Here is a 17069-nt window from a genome sequence, read left to right on the forward strand (position 1 = left end):
ACTATCATTCCGCTGGTTGACTGGTAGTATGTTAAACCACATATGTCTGAACTATAGAGATATATCACAAAATCAACCCAAAGATGATGGTATCCAAGTATCGCTTATGCTAACTGTTGTTTTTATTCATAATAGCACTAAATATGCTCTCATTGGGATATTCAAGTACTATGGGAAAACAGTTTCAATGCTCATTCCTAATGCTAAGCACAGAAAGTGAGCAGCTCCAGACCTGCACTGACCTTGTGTGCCGGTGGTGTTATATGATTTCTTGGAGGGTCTGGCCGGTTTGATCTCCACGCTGTCATGCAGGAGTGAGGGTAAGCTGCTGCACGAGGACTCCTCACTCTCTGACAAGTGATGTGTTTCAGCCGCACGGGTCAAAAGCCTCTTCAACAGCACTTCGGCCTGTATCCCAACCACACACATAGAGAAACACCTGTAACACCAGACACCTCAAACCAGACTGAGCTTTATCCGGCATTCTGATCCTGGGTAAATTATATTTTGTACCACTTACAGTCAGACCTACGATGGGACAAGACTGATAGCAAATTCAGGATGTATTTGATTGTTTTGTCACCAGTTGTGTAACCGATAACACTATTCTGACAATGGGGGTATTATCAGTTGAGGAGATCCTGGCCACCTCATCCACTTAAGATATCTCTTTACAGAAAATGCTGCAAGATCAGAGAGAAGATATTACAAGAAGAAGTTGAAGCCTGATAGTTGACGATAGTTGACATCTTTGAACATATCTCCAAACCCATCACTGTAATCAGAGAAAAGGTAGTCTATCTATTCTTCAAAGCCCACCACTCAAATCGAGATGGCTGTTCGTAGCTTTTAATGAGCCGTAATGTTGGAAGCATTAGTTGATCAACAGATCTGAACACTCAAACACTTCAAATATGTGATTGTAACATTTCAATAGCAATCTACAGATCAATAAAAATTGTCAGTGCATACAGAGATTAACAGAACAGACTCTGGCACAAGCATAGAGTTTACTGTTCTATGCAAAACATTTATTTAATTTTCAGTCAAACGACCATTAAGTACAAGTAATTATTTTTTCAGCATCTGGAAGTAGAAAAAAAAGAGAATTACACGTTTGACAGCTAAATATAATTACATTGTTCAGTATTTAGTATGTTAAACCTTTAGTGTGCCTTTATTACAGCTTGCATTCTTTTTGAGAGACTTGCTGTAAGGTATTCAAAGAAATCTGCAAGGATATATTTTTCCACACCTCTAAAGTTCAGTATTAAAATTGGTTAAATTTTCTGCTTCTCATGATCCAAATAATCCCAATTGCCAATTTTGAATTTTCAGTCCATAAAACCTTATTCTACCTCTTAGATGTCCAGTTTTGATGCTGTAGTGCAAATTTTCTTTTTTTTCCTTTTCACAGTTATGGCTTCTTGACTGCTACACACTCTTCACACCCATTGTACCGTGATGCCTTCTCACAGTGGAAAGAACTGACAGAAACTCCTACGGATATTTTCAGATCTGAAGAAAAGTGGACTTTGATTTTCTGACGGTTTTGGTGGTCTACAAGATCTTGCATGGTTGTTAGGAGTCCCATTTTCTCTAGATCTTTTAATATTTTTTTTGTTTTAAGTTTGGAATGATGTGAGAAAATATGTATATAAAAAAGGTTTGCTTCTTTAGTTTTGCACTGAAGCTACAGGGCTGATGTAGCTAGTAATTAAGCTTATAGATGCCAGTTTAGCATCGTGAAAGCTGCATTCTTAGAACATTACACACTTGCATAATCGTGAACAGATTTAAGTGGTTTCTGAAACTGTGTGAAATACTGTTATCCATAAAAATGGGAAAAAGTACAGACAAAATTCAAGTATGGTTTGAGGGAAGTGTGCAATGATTTAGGCATGCAGCATAATGCTAAATTTCATCACTTAGCTACACAAGCCTCATAGCTCCACCCTGGCTAACTACATTTGGGTAAGGAGAAATTTGTGTAAATTTGACTTTTGGCTGAACCATCACTTTAACATATGGCTGAATAATGGCTAAATGCCAAGGTTTCAACAAAACAAAACATTTTAAATATCTGTGAAGGCAAATGTTGATGCTTTTTTGGTAGCTGAGCTTTTGCAGCAGTGCAGTTAGACACATGCAAAATGGTTTCTGATCTCATGAGTAAGTGAACAAGGTTGAGAGACTGAAAAGGACGCTGCTGAAGCGCAGTGTCTTTTACACATTCACTTGTCGTTCTGCTCCCCTCAGCCATAAGGACGAGAGAGCTGCAGGATCACACTCTTGAGAGCTTGACTCTTCTTTTCACTTCTTTTTCTCTCTCTCTATAATTTTGCCATTGCACATTCTCAGTCACATTTACAATAGCAAATCCTACTACACAGCTGAGATTCACACAAGGACATTCTATGAAACCGTGATTCAATTTGAAAGCAAGCGCTGAAATTAAGGATGTTTGTGTTAATAAGTCTATTTTGACAGGATTTCATTTATGAGTCAGCAGAAATATGGTCAAGTTAAGCAAATTATGCGGACTGGTTTTCCCTCCACGAAAACCACTGAAGCACTAAAAATAGCTGGACTAATGAAGGATGTTAATTAGCTTTTCAGAAAGTTTTTATTTTTTTTAAATGCCATGTGCTGACCTTCATGCCAAAATGATTTTAAGTGCAGATTATTCAGGGATTCCTCATACACTTAAAGCTAACTGCTGGATTTCAGCATGCAACCCTGAATAAAAGCCAGCACACCTTTATTAAAACTAAATATGTTGATTATGTAATATGTAACATTTAACTACACAAAAGCCTCAACAACTACATATTATACCATTTTTTCAGTATTTAGAGTGTCCATCCTTTGCCTTTATTACAGCTTCTATTCTTTTCGGGAGACTTACTTAGAGGTTTTAAAGAATTCTGCAGGGATATTTTTCCATCAAAGTTCAGTCTTAAAAGTTGGTTGCATTTTCTGCTGATCACAACTAAAGTAACCCACACAGGTAAACACATACAACGATGTTGAGGTCCAGTCCAGGCCAATGCAGCAGCTTCTTTGTTTTCAAATCTTTTTTTTTTCTTTTTCAGTAAGGGCTTCTTGACAGCTACATATCCTTTCAGACCCATATTGTGAAGTCTTCTCACAGCGGAAGGATGCACAGAAACACCTACAGATTTTTTCAGATATGACCTTCACCTTCCTTATGTAGGTGGATTATCCTATCCAATCCCTTCAGAAATAATAAATAGCTTGTACTTAATGGTCGTTTTGACTGAAAATGAAATACTTGAGATAGTACACACTAATGCAGTGTTCATCAATCCTGGTCCTGCACTTTTTAGTGCTCTTCCTGTCTTAACACAGCAACTGTAACTCAATAATGGGCTATTAATGTGCTGATTAGTTGGATCAGGCATGTTGGAAACATGGAAAACAGTAAAATGTGCAGGGCATTGGGCCTCTAGGACCAGGGTTGAGAAACACTGCGCTAATGTATATATGCACACCAATCAGGCACAACATTATGACCACCTCCTTGTTTCTACGCTCATTGTCCATTTTATCAGCTCCACTTACTATATAGGTGCACTTTGTAGTCCATCTGTTTCTCTGCATACTTTGTTAGCCCCCTTTTACCCTGTTCTTCAGTGGTCAGGACCCCCATGGACCCTCACAGAGCAGGTACTATTTGGGTGGTGAATCATTCTCAGCACTGCAGTAACACTGATGTGGTGGTGGTGTGTTAGTGTGTGTTGCGCTGGTACAAGTGGATCAGACACAGCAGTGCTGCTGGAGTTTTTAAACACCTCAGTGTCACTGCTGGACTGCAAATAGTCCACCAACCAAAAATATCCAGCCAACAGCATCCTGTGGGCAGCGTCCTGTGATTACTGATGAGGGACTAGAGGATGACCAACACAAACTGTGCAGCAGCAGATGAGCTATCGTCTCTGACTTTACATCTACAAGGTGGACTGACAAGGTAGGAGTGTCTAATAGAGTGGACAGTGAGTGGACACGGTTTTTAAAAACTCCAGCAGCACCGCTGTGTCTGATCCACTCATACCAGCACAACACACACCACCACCACATCAGTGTTACAGCAGTGCTGAAAATGATCCACCACCCAAATAGTTTCTGCTCTTTGAGAGTCCATCGGGGTCCTGACCACTGAAGAACAGGGTAAAAGGGGGCTAACAAAGTATGCAGAGAAACAGATGGACTACAGTCTGTAACTGTAGAACTACAAAGTGCATCTATATAGTAAGTGGAGCTGATAAAATGGACAATGAGCGTAGTAATAGGGAGGTGGTCATAATGTTATGCCTGATCTGTGTATATCTATTTTGTGCACATGATGTCCAGTTAGGGGTGGGCTGTGTGCCACTTTGAAAGTGAATACTGGAATGAAGGTTAAACCAACACACTGACATACATAAAACCACTACTAGCTGTATTAGTATTATATGTATTTATTGCAATACATTTTTTTTCTGAGCAAATAAACGCTTACTGACCAGATAAACAGCTTTTTAATTATGATTTTCTCAGGTGCCTCAAATGTTTGCACAATACTGTACATCCCTTAAGTAAAACTGCCATTTTCACACTCCAGTACTAGGAAATGAAATTCCAGAGCGATGCCAGGTAAAACTCCACCTTTGTTGATTACTTGTGGTATTTATTTAATTTCAATGCTTGCATTGTTAGGAAATCTAAAAGACAGCATATGCTTTATTGCTGATAACAGAGATCAAAAAGAGAAATGTTCAACAGCTCCAGAGGGGGAGACTGAAGGAGGGGTACCTTGCCGGTGTAGGAGGCATTGTTGTGCACTAGGAGTGGCGTGAAGAGCTGCACGATACTGTCGAGGGGGAGAACTTCCTGTCGCAGTAGCTGAAGGACATGTGTGAACCAGCGCTCCCACAGAGCAGCACTCTCTGAGGACAGACACGACCTGCAGCGCACACACATAGGCCTCAGTAATACATCCGTATCATCAGCATATGTACAATTAAACTTATGTTAAAAATAATTATATGGAAACAATTTATTCTGTAGTGGTATTTCACAAAAGAAATGACTATGAAAAAGGAAGAGAGTAATCAAACACAACAACATGACAAAAAACAGATATGATGAGCCACTTTGAGTATAAATGAATATAAAATCTAGTGTAATGGCTGTTATGTTCTGCTTCCTTGAAGATTTGTATTATTTATTATACATTACTGTGCAAAAGTTAGAAACCCCTGGTCATTAAGTTGGTCATTTCTTTTTCAGCACCATATATCACATTTCTAGTACCTTTATTTTTATTATTGTTTATTCACCTTTTGCCTTTACTAAAACTACCATTTTTTCAGAAAACTTTTCCTTGCTTTCAGTGTTTAGAACAAAAACCTGCAAGGATATTTTTTAGAAGCTGGAAGTCTTAGAAGTTTGCTTTTTTTTTCTTCTCCCAAAAATGTAATATGGAGTGACCAGTACATTGTTCTGAGAACACCAGCAGCATTTTTTTAATTGACAAATTTTCTTTGCTCAGTAACAGCTTCTAGACAGCTACACATCTTTTCAGACCCATACTGTTGAGCTGACTCATAGTGAAAAACAGACAGAAACACCTGTGGATTTTGGATCTTCTAATATTTTTTGAACTCCAGTCAGCAGAAAACTCTTTTTCTGTTTCTTAAGCAAACAGATTATCTAGATATCTAATCTCCTCAGAAAACCTCCTTAAAATGAATGACTTTTACTTAATAGCTGTTTGAGTGAAAATTAAATAAATTAAGCGTGGTCTCTGACTCTTTTTGAATACTCTTTTCTGGGCCATACATTCATGGAATGTGTAATGTGTCAGTTTAAGTTAATGTGACGCTGACAATATGTGCCATAAGTTACAGCCTAAACTGGTGAGGATGTCAGCCACTACTGTACTTGTCTAGAGGACTAGTTTAAGCACACCCGCTTAATCACTGCGGTGGGCAAAGTATTACCTTTAACATAACATGATAAATGAGCACATCACAATACCTAATATACTACAGTTAACTTTACTTAAAATAGTAAACTAAATATCCCAAAAAATAATCAAAGGAAGGGAAAAAGCCAAGTGGCTGGCACTTAGCCGTGCTCTGGTAACTGCTCCCAGAGAGGTGCATTTTACTGTACCTTATCTGTGTTGCGCCTGTAGCTGTGGACCAGTGTGTGTTGACCAGGTCGCTGGGAAGCAGGCAACCCTGAGACATGTTCCATGACAACTGGGGCAACTGCTGCAGGACCACAGCTCCACACACACTCAGCTCCTCTCCTTTCAACCCCCCACGCTGACTGCATAGCCTGGCAAATACATACAGCTATGTCAGCCATCTTCATGGAGCCTTGAGGGGCTGTGCACACACACATATGCATGTGTGCTTCTGAATGTGTGAGTCTTTAATGTACATGCTCACACACAAAGAGGAATGGATAACCACAACCTGCCTTCGACAAACAACTATTCACAGCCTTTACATCTACCAATATGGGAGCAAATTAAAAAAGTGAGATGATTCTATGATGCCATGCACGTCTATTTGTTGACAGACATCTTAATTATCGGCCCCACAATTCAACCGCAAGAAAGGGTTACTATGACAATTCAGTATGATCTGAAACCCCTTAAAGGCCAAGATTTATTGCTAGAGTGTTGTTGGTGCCAAGTAATGGCACTTAATTTAAAGTGAGAGCTCTTAAACACAGGATAATGCAATTTCCACTGGAAGCGTGAACACTACACAGTAATGAGGAAAAGAAGATTCAAGCAAAGCAGAATATCATACCTGATAATATCTCTCAGCTTCTGCTCACTGACTGGAGAGCTACTGTACAGCTTGACGTCTTTAGCAGGGAGACGTTCCTCAATGCTGTCCAATAGATAAAAAAATCCTTCCATCGAAAGCCTGAAAATAAATAAATAAATAAATTAAATAAAGTTTAATACTTTAAGCTCCATCCTTTGCTTAAGATCTGAGAAAAATAATAAGTATTTCTGTCTAACCTTCCACTGTGAGAAGACAACAAGAGAAGAAAAGCAGAATTACTGGCAAAATAAACAAAGATGATACTGTTGTTCTCAGAACAATGAACTGACCTTAACATCATTATTATTATATATGATTATATATATATATATATATATATATATATATATAGCGAGAGAGAGAGAGAGAGAGAGACAGAGAGAGAGAGAAAAATACACACAGTACTCTACAGTATCACAAATAATACACACTCACAAATACCAATATTATTGTATGTTGGCGCAATTCAATTTATATTTCATGCTCGTTTATGCCAATGAATAACGACAATAAAATATTAAAACCTCACATAACCCCAGTGTTCACTTTTTAATGGCAAAAAGAGACATGTCTCCATTAGGTGGATCTTGGGAGGCAGTACAAATAAGATATGAACCTTGTGCCTAATATGTTTGGGTTTAGTGAAACCATATCTGTCTTCCTGGAGTATTAAGCGCTGGGTGGCCCTCAGTGAATGGCGCCTGCAAAGCTCAGGCCCAAATCCTGAGCCCTGGCCACATGAAAGCCCCAAAAAGAATTTATGACAATCTATAATGGGCCGTGGGGTCAGAGGCCACCAAACAATCGCTGCCTCTCTTTGGCAGGTTGTTTCCTGGTAACATCCTGATTAAGCCGCCTGTGCGAATTATATCCATGACATTCTGTAGAGCACAATCCATCTAGGCTAAGTCCACTTCAGAAGGGCTGCAGCAGCATGGGCGAAAGCCCTGCCCCCTTCAGCAAGAGACCGAGAGCTTCTCTCCATTTTATTCTGTAGGACCCTTCATACCAGACCTTTCCCAAGAAGAACAAAAATTACATTATTTGACTATTTATCGGCTGCACCTACCCACCACGCATTGTTGTCCATATTGATTTTGGACATATTTCTTCTATGTCTGCCATGAAGAATCATCTCTGCTTCTGCTAACGGTCTCTTCCCAATAGATGACAAGTACAGCGTGAAAATGAAGACACTAAGCTAATCAATAACAGGGCTGCTTGACAGGAGGTCAATTCAATAACATTATGAAAGGTACAGCAAAATATGGTTAAAAAAAAGAATAATTTCATGTCCCTAATAATCAGGGTATTACTAATGAAAAAGACTGACAGCGAGTGGCTAAAATTCCGGTATTAAATAATATAGGGTGCAATAATTTAATATTAATTTAATTAATATTAATATTATTACAAATATGAGATAAACAGCAGAAGATAAAAAAGCCTTACATAATATAATTAATGCAGCTAGGGATGTGCACAGTTACTCAAGTACTTAACGTTCAAGGTGAGAGTATTGAGAGTATTTGAATAAGGGAAAAAACACTATTTGGTACTTGATACGTTTCAACATCAAAATAGAAAAAAAAAATATAGAGACTAACAATTCAATCAGAACAAGTTTCATACTTTCAACAGGACTGAAAAATGTTACAGTTTTGCATGTGTTTGTGAATAAGTAGCTAATTATATCACACTATGGCACTTTTTGAACACAAGTGCTTTAAGCGATGAGCAAGTTGCCAAGGACATCTACCGATTTTTCAAAAATTCTACATTAAACGGTTAAAATGCAAACAAAGTCATTCAGAGTGGTTTGATGTGAAATGCTCCATTATAGAGAAACTTGCAGAGTCAGAATTGTTCACAGTGGTGGTGATAGGAACCAGACATATGAAGAGTTTAATGCCTCTGAAAGCTTCTTATCAGAAAGTCATTCAATTATTAAATTATTAATTAAATTAATTTAATTAAATGATGTTAAATATATGCTGCCTGATGTCTGACACATTGTTCTATGGTAGTATTGCCATAAAGTTGTGGCCTAAAAAGTATTTTAGTTTATTTATTTCAATCCATTCATGGTGGAGGGGTGTTTATTACTTTTTTTTCAGATTTATGACTATTTTACCATCATCAACATTACATATAAATACTCAGAAGACACAGAAGATTTATTGGTGGTTTTGGAAAGTAAATAAAATGCCTCTATTTGTTTTGTAGACATCGTGACCCTATCGTGAGTCCTATCAACACCACTGTAAAGAAAACAGAGTCTGCAAGTTTCTCTGCAATGAACCACCTCATATCAAACCACTCTGAATGTCTCTGTTCACAACTCGAGGATTTACTGCTAACTAGGTAAATATGTTAGCTGATGTTAGTTAGCTATACGTCCAGAAACAGTCAACATAGGGTTATATTTCTCTGAAAATGTAACATGTTGGAACATCGTCCACTGAGAAGAATATATCTTGTGTAAGATGACAAGTCCTTAATGGCCTCTACACTGTAAACTTAAATAAGGTGACTTGCAAATGTATTGTCTCAAAAAAATTAAGTAAAGTTACTTATCAGGTTCAAGCTTAAATACTTTTATGCGTGATTTATAATTACCTGATTTTCAGTGATTTGAACTTCTGCAGTAAGTAAGGTTAACACAAAAAGAGCAAATATTATAACAAGTTTCTACTGAGCTGGCAGTACTTTTTCAAGTCCTGTTTACTCTTGAATTAACTTGAGTTAACTTGAATCAAACATTCTTCCAACTCTTTGACATTAAATGGACTGTTTTGTACAGGAACAAATAAATGGCTTAGATAAGACTAGAATCCCCATTTCTGAGCACTCTAGCAGCTTAACATGTTTGCCATTCTGTTAGCATTCATGGTGATCAGCTGAACTGGTAAACTTGAACACAAAATACCATCACGGTGAGGAAAAAAACATGTAAAATGCATCCAAATTTCACATTTAACATGACAGTAGGTTATAAAAATAAAAATTATATTCATAAATTAGAAAAAGAAGTGTTAATTAAAAGAGAGGCAAAGGATTATGCAAGAAACAGCATGTGCTACTAGATTCATATTAGTAATTAGCAAAAAAATTATTATGATTTACAGTGCATTGCTATGCCAGGTAGCTGCGACATAGTTTTAGCTCACATCTGAAGAGACAGCCTTCATTATTCAAACACTGTTTTCCCTCAGCTTTTTTTGAATAATCAAATGTTTTCAAATGTGTTCCTCTGCTTTCTGCCAATTTTTTGCACTACTAATTATTTTAGCCTTTACCCCTACAGCCATATAATAATCTCAACCCAAGTCCTTTTTCTTACCTGTGATTAACTGGGTATCTCTTCATTAACTAGGTATACTTGAATATCAAAATTAGTTGCACATTCCTAATTGCAGTACTTGGAAAAGAGTTTCTTAGATTTCTTTGTAGGATTGTTCTCTTTCTCTTGTTCTATTATTTTTTTAGCAGTTATCTTTTTGTGTTATAACATTATTCTCATGCCAAGGGTTAGGTTTTCATACATTTTACCTGTTTTTGTTATTATAACCATTACAGTATTTCATGGTCAAATCTACCAGTCCAGACTATTTTGTTGGCATATATTTAAAAATGGATAACTCATGTTGGGTTCTCAAGTTGTCTAAAGTTTTGCCATCAAAACATTGTGAGCCCCAACGATGACATGACCAATAAAGATCTGCAATTGTTGCTACATTATCAGCCATATTTCCACTGATGTAGATAAAACTGCAGGTCTTTAATATCAATATCAGCCAATACATTGTTTGGGCTCTTTTCTTAATGTGATCAACTAGCACTAATCCACAAACTGTACATCCTGAAACATCCTGTATCCATGATCAGTCCAAACCAAAATGGTCAGCGAGAGCTGATCCAATAAGGGAGTGAGTGCAGTTGTACGTTGAAGATATGATATGAACTGCTGAAGATGCAGATCTTTACATCAAGTCTGTTACAATACATCATTGCAAACCATTTCTACTGTTAGTCTCACAAAAGGGAGACAGATTCACATACTGAACGGCTGAGGGAAAATACAGCTCCCAGCTCACCTTGGTCAAAGTGGAGGTGAGGGAAATAGAAGAGGCCTTTTTTCTGCACTGAAAATAGAGAAACACCTTGACCCTGCACTCAACAGGACATCATACACGCCACTATATTGTCCAGAGATGCTGAGATTTACACTAATGGCTTGCTCTCTCTCTGAGCTGGGAGAAGAAAAGGGATGAGTGTCTCTCCTACACTTGTCTCTTCACAAGGCCACACATTCACACTAAAACACTCAGCTGCTTATACTCAACTTACACAGATTAGTGTAAGAAAATCAGCAGCTACATGCTTGGTCAGCACCGCTGAAGTAAATATAAGCTGAAATACAGCACCCGTGCATCTGAGGGTGGTAATTTGGTGAGCATAAACTCTGTATAAAGTAAAAGACTCTGCAATAAACATTGCTATTTTATGATATTTTCATTTTCATATGCCAAAAAGTTTACGAAATGACAATACACAACAATGGTCGACTGAAGGTTATTGTCTTCCTTCATCAGTTCATAGGTACACTCTTAAAAAAGATGGTTCTTCAAGGGTCCTTTAGTAAAGACAATGGTTCTATATAGAACGCTGAACAGTCGAAGAACCCTTTGCATGGCTAAATGGTGCTTTGCATCAGTTCTTCAGATTGATGGAAAATGTGTTATATAAGGTTCTATACAGAATCTTTTTGAAAAGGGTTCTATATAGCACCAAAAATGGTTGTGCTATTGTTATGATGTCAAGCTTGTAACAACAGAAGAACGCTTTTTGGCGCAAATGGAACCCTTTTCTAAAAGGTTCTATATAGGAACATCTACAGCACATTCTCCATCAATCTGAAGAACAGTTTCACAATACAAAGAACCAGTTAATTATGCAAAGGGTTATTTGAGTGTTCATGGTTCTATATAGAACCCTTGAAGAACCATCTTTTTTAAGTGTGTACTTCGTAAAAACAGTATACTCTAAACATGCTACACTTCAAAAGCAATAAGCCACTTGAGACTATGCATACAGTGACTTCACTACGAGTAAAGGGTGGACGATAAAATCACAATAACACATGGCCTCCTGTTGAATACTGCTATATTAAAACTTAATTCTACTTCAGATCTAGGCAACTTCAGATCTTGTCAGCAAAATTGCACCTTCTTCATTCATTTATCATGGAAAAAACATTTACCAACATTATGAAAGATAATATTCATTGCTAAACACCACAGTCAAAAAAAAACACTCACACTGAGCATGAACTAACTTAGCTGGAAATATGTGTGAAAGATGAGGATCAGTTTAGAATCAAATACCCTACCAAGGAAGTCTCCATGATAGCATTGTTTAAACTGGTGGACATCATCTCATGGTCTCTTTTCCTAAAGTGCTGTCCACACTTCCATTCTTCTGAACACTCTGGGGAGTCAAGAAATTGTCGACTCCACTGGGACTTGGGCAAATCTCCCGAGCAGAAAATTGCTCTGTTAGAGCATTATCTGGGATTAGGGCAATAATGTTGGATTCAGGGTCTGAGCCCTCCCTACAAGGTGTCCTGAAGCTGCCACTGAGCCACAATGAGTGAGACCCTCTGGAGCGTGAACCTGGTTCATCATATTCTCGCACACTCGCACACATGCACATCTACACACACACAAACAGCCTGAACCCAGACACGCACACACATGCCCTCACAACTCTAAACTCGCAAATAGCGCTGCTTTCAGATGTTGCGCTTGGCCTGATTTGGTTTGTGTCCTTAAAAAAATGTTGTGTACATATCAATCAGTCATGGTAAATGTGTTGGCTGATTTAGCTGAGATTCACTACAGTATCAACTGTAGTATCAACTTCACTGCAGTAGCAACAGCAGTTTAAAGTGATGGTTAACATAATAATTCACAATTAAAGCAATAATTAGCATTATTGTGCAAAGTGTGCAAACTTCAGGCTCTAGCCACTACACACTTGTCTGACTTGTTGTTGATTCTGATACTGTATGACACATTGTTATCTATAAAAACTAAAATCACATAAGTAAGTCTGTTTGAGACTTCTTAACAACTTCACACAGTTTTGATAATTCAGGCATGCAGTTTGCACAATGCTAATTGATGCACATATGCATCTGTTGCAAGCTGCCTCATAGCTCAAGTGCAAAATTACCACCAAATATGTCTTGACTGATTGACTACATTTTAGGTAAGAAAAAAATGTCTGAATTCAATTTTCCAGACTTTTCCCATTATAATAATTATACATAAAACATTCAGAAGGAACCTTTAGCTTTACCACTCATTTTAATTAATAAACATTTACGTGGTAAATAAAGTTGCACTGTAGACAGCATGACCCCTGGTTGCTATCACCACCATGGTTGAGAAAATTTCTCTACAATGCACGAGTTCACGTCAAATAAAACTTTGTCTTTATCTCAACAACAGAATTAGGCAGAAATTGTGAAAAAATGTCAGAAATACCCTTACTGTCAACAAATGACTTTGAGCAAGGGGTGTTCAGCTCTGGTTTTGGAAGACTGGTGCCCTGTATAATTTGATGATTTCCCTGCTCAAACAAATCCATGAAACCTGGCAATTCATAGATGAGTTGAATCAGATATGTCTATGCTGGACACTGGCTCTCCCAGAACAGAGCTTAACATGCCTGCTTTAAGCACTAAAATGATTCTATTTATTTTTGAGAGTCTGCTCCATGCAGTACTACCTAGATTCAGGCTTCGGGGAAAGAGGTCCTCCAGACTCCACTCTGTCCTTTGGCTCTCCACCACCTTGACTGGGTATGTTACTCTTTCCCAGCATTGAAGCACTTCCTCCAGGGCTGTGCTGTTCATGGAAACTATCACTGAGTGAAACTGAAACATCGCTGGCTGTGTTCAGTGAAGGCTCAGGGGTGATCTCCACATCAGAACTGGGGATACTTGGGCTTCTGCTTTTACTCTGATCTGAAAGCCAGAGAGCAATGAGAGATATTAAACAGGATTATGAATAGTAACTATTTGTTTACAGTATAAAACACCAATGGATGCTGAAATAACAATATGTGAATACTGAAAACTGGATAAAGCAATGGTTTAGCCAAAAATCAAGTTTAATCTATTTCCCCCTTTTACTTGCTGGCTATACTAGTTTTCATTTCTCCAGTGCAAAACTAAAGTAGCAAACTACAGACACCAAAGATGTCTTGGCAGAATGACTACATTTTGAGGTAAAGGCACAACAGTGCCAATTTGATCATTTTAAGTAAACTAGAAGGACTGTTATTTTAAGACCATGAACGAAAACAAGTTGTTTTGAATAAGCAAGAAATTTGAACCTGAATCATCTGAATGCTTTTCAGCTGACTCTGCTTTCTTCTTGGCCCCTCTAGCAGCTCCCCTGGCCTGCTCTCCAGAGCCGCTGTGCCGTGAGGGGCCACTCGTGAAAGTGGTGTCTGGGGAAGGGCTCTGGCTGGGACGGCGCTGGAGTGACGCACTGCTCTCCGCTCTCTTCACGCTTCTGTGATGAGAGGACACTCCAGATGCCTTCAAGGTCATGTGAGGCGAGGCCAGCTGCTCCGGCCCACACTCCTCTCCCGCTCCTCTGAAGAAGCCACAGTCAGACGCAGGCCGCCTTTCACTTGTGTCGCCAGTGCCGGCAGGGAAATCGTCTGAGTTTAGAATGTCATCAGATAAAGCCGTGCTGCCGTTGGCTTTTGAAACTCGGGCATCCATCAAAGGGCCACTTTGTGGCAAGGAAGCTGAAGGGTGATTAGGTATCAGCTCTGTCAGAGATGGTGAGTGCACGCTCATGACGCTATCCTCCTCCAAAGTGCCTTTGAGGGTTTGCCGACCCGTGAAGATGACACTAGGTTGGGGTGATCTCCCGATGCTGTGTAGAAAGGATCTGCTTTGTTCCTGTGAATTATTTTAAATTATTATTTTAAGAAAAAACAAAGAAAAAACAAAAGAAACGAAAAACAATGACTACAATGGTAAAACGGTCCTAAATGGTTCTTGGCTTAAACATCATGGAAAAAACGTTAATTGGTCCAGAACCTTTACAATACACGAAAGTTCTTCAAACTTTTAAAAGATTCTTCATATGCGCACATCTTGTTTGATGTTTTAAAGCTTCGAAAGGTTCTTTAGGGAGCCAAAGTAGTTCTTCTATGGCACTGCACCAAAGAACCCTTTTTGGCGCCTTTATGTTTTATAGTGCAGGAATGAATATTTCTGAACTCTTGAATAATTTGCCGTGAAGTTTAGAGATGTCTTATACTAGGAGCATATTTTATGCCATATCATCCACCCATCCTTTTTTTTTAACAGATCCTAGTCCTAGCCTGGTGGCTCCTCCAATCTAAACCCAGCAATTCTGTTTATATCAGCTCCTTTCCCAACCAACACAACTCAAAAGTGTTTAAAAGTGCCACTTTTTTGCCTTTTCAACAACTGTCTGAGATCTATTTGGGCCAAGGTTAGATTTCTTCTCCAACTGTCTTTTTTCAGCTGAGTGTACTGAGATCAATGTCTTAACTTTTAATCTTATTAGCAGTGCTTTGCTCCCGAGCTCTGATTCATGTCTGCCATTGCACTGCGGAGTGGTGGAGGGGAAAGAAAAAAAAATCTGCCGCACAAAATAACAAAAAGCATGGCTTCTGTTTCTTTTCTGATAAGGGTCTTAAATACCAAACAGTTAGCTGCTTAATAACATCCACTGTAAACCGTGCGGCCTGCCTGCCAGATCCAGCGCAGAGGTAGAGAAAAAAAAAAGAGAGAGAAGAGAGAGTGAGGGAGAGGGAGGAAAAGTTAATTTCTTGGCTGAGTGATTCCATCGCTAGCTGCGGGGCAAAGTAGAAAGTGTTTCGCTAAAGTAGCAATTGATTCTTCTATCAATCTGCGGCACGCGCCTGCTCTTCCAAGGAATGTATTAAATATGAAAATCATATCCCGTTATCATGGCTTCCCAGCTTTCAGGCCGGTAAGCTCCCCTTAATGAATGCTGCAGCCTCGGGGACATGCACGCAGCCAGCAGTGGCGCGTATGCATAATGGAGTGATTCCTCCCATCTCTGCTCATTACAATATCGCCAGGCTGGAGGGAGGGAGGGAGAAAGAAGGGAGCGTGTGTGTGTGGTGGGTGGTGGGGAGGTAGGGTGGCAGGCACACAGTCACAAGTGACTGCTCAAGACAGCATGCTCCAAGTCATTATGAGCTGTCTTCCACATTTCATCTGAAAGCGCTCAAACCGCTTGAAGTAAGGGAAAGAAGCAGCCACAGGCTTGAACTACATCGGTGGCACGGTCATAGCAGGCCAGATTAGACACCTGCGCCATCACAGATACGGCAGCAAAAATGGACACCCCTCCAACCCCACCCCACCACCACTGAGCCATCTACATAATGGCGACTTCTGTTTTTCAGCACTACAGACCGAAGAGTAGTTTTGTTTGTTGTAGTCACAGCTGGCGAGCACAACAGTTTACTATTGCCATGGAAAAGACTTTAAAGACCTTAATGGTGTGGTGGTCTTAGCATGACTAGTAGCTAGTATGAGGCCCAGAGAAAAAAACATCACAGATTTTTTTCCCCCCTTTTTTCCCTTTTCAAGAGCTTCATAACAGCAACCTTGGTTTTCCATGACTACAGATTGAAGCAGTTTTATTTCATTCAGATACAGCTATAGTTAATAACAAATGTTTACTGTGGTTATGGATAAAGACTCCACTGGAGCAGTGGTCTCATGACTGGTAGCTAGCACAATGCCCAGAGAAAATCATCTATTTTTTTCCTTTTTCAAGAGCTTCATAAAAAAAAAATTGTGTAACATAATTTGGTTTAAAGACTCGGATGCTCCTTTATTAAAGTAAAAGAGCCATTTGAAGTTGTGAGCAAAACAGTAATTACCTCAAGCACTTCCCAAATTGCTTTTGATTATAAATTAATTGTAGCCTTTGAACACTGATACCCCATATAAACTGTAAAAAGTGTCTACTGAAGGAGAAAAATTGCACAGAATAATGGATACGCTAGCCTATTTTTCTCCTCAAGTCTCATTTCTCTTCTTTGAAAAGTGAAACGGTACACTTTATATTGGATCCCATCATAAGATCATAGTTTCATCAAAGGCTGAGAGATAGCTTTGTAAAT

General features: G+C 38.9%; 1 protein-coding gene across 1 annotated transcript in view; it reads right to left on the minus strand.

The window, feature by feature from the left end:
* Nucleotides 1-17069, minus strand: part of kiz (kizuna centrosomal protein) — a 35271-nt gene that overhangs the window by 14446 nt on the left and 3756 nt on the right. The window contains exons 5-10 of the mRNA XM_036593850.1: nucleotides 14256-14835; nucleotides 13647-13884; nucleotides 6831-6950; nucleotides 6181-6348; nucleotides 4816-4966; nucleotides 243-408 (exon numbers count right to left, since the gene is read on the minus strand). Coding sequence (XP_036449743.1) covers nucleotides 243-408; nucleotides 4816-4966; nucleotides 6181-6348; nucleotides 6831-6950; nucleotides 13647-13884; nucleotides 14256-14835 — 1423 coding nt within the window. The remainder of the gene's footprint in view (nucleotides 1-242; nucleotides 409-4815; nucleotides 4967-6180; nucleotides 6349-6830; nucleotides 6951-13646; nucleotides 13885-14255; nucleotides 14836-17069) is intronic.

This window comes from Colossoma macropomum, unplaced genomic scaffold (assembly GCF_904425465.1).
Source record: "Colossoma macropomum unplaced genomic scaffold, Colossoma_macropomum, whole genome shotgun sequence".
Taxonomy (NCBI): Eukaryota; Metazoa; Chordata; class Actinopteri; order Characiformes; family Serrasalmidae; genus Colossoma; species Colossoma macropomum.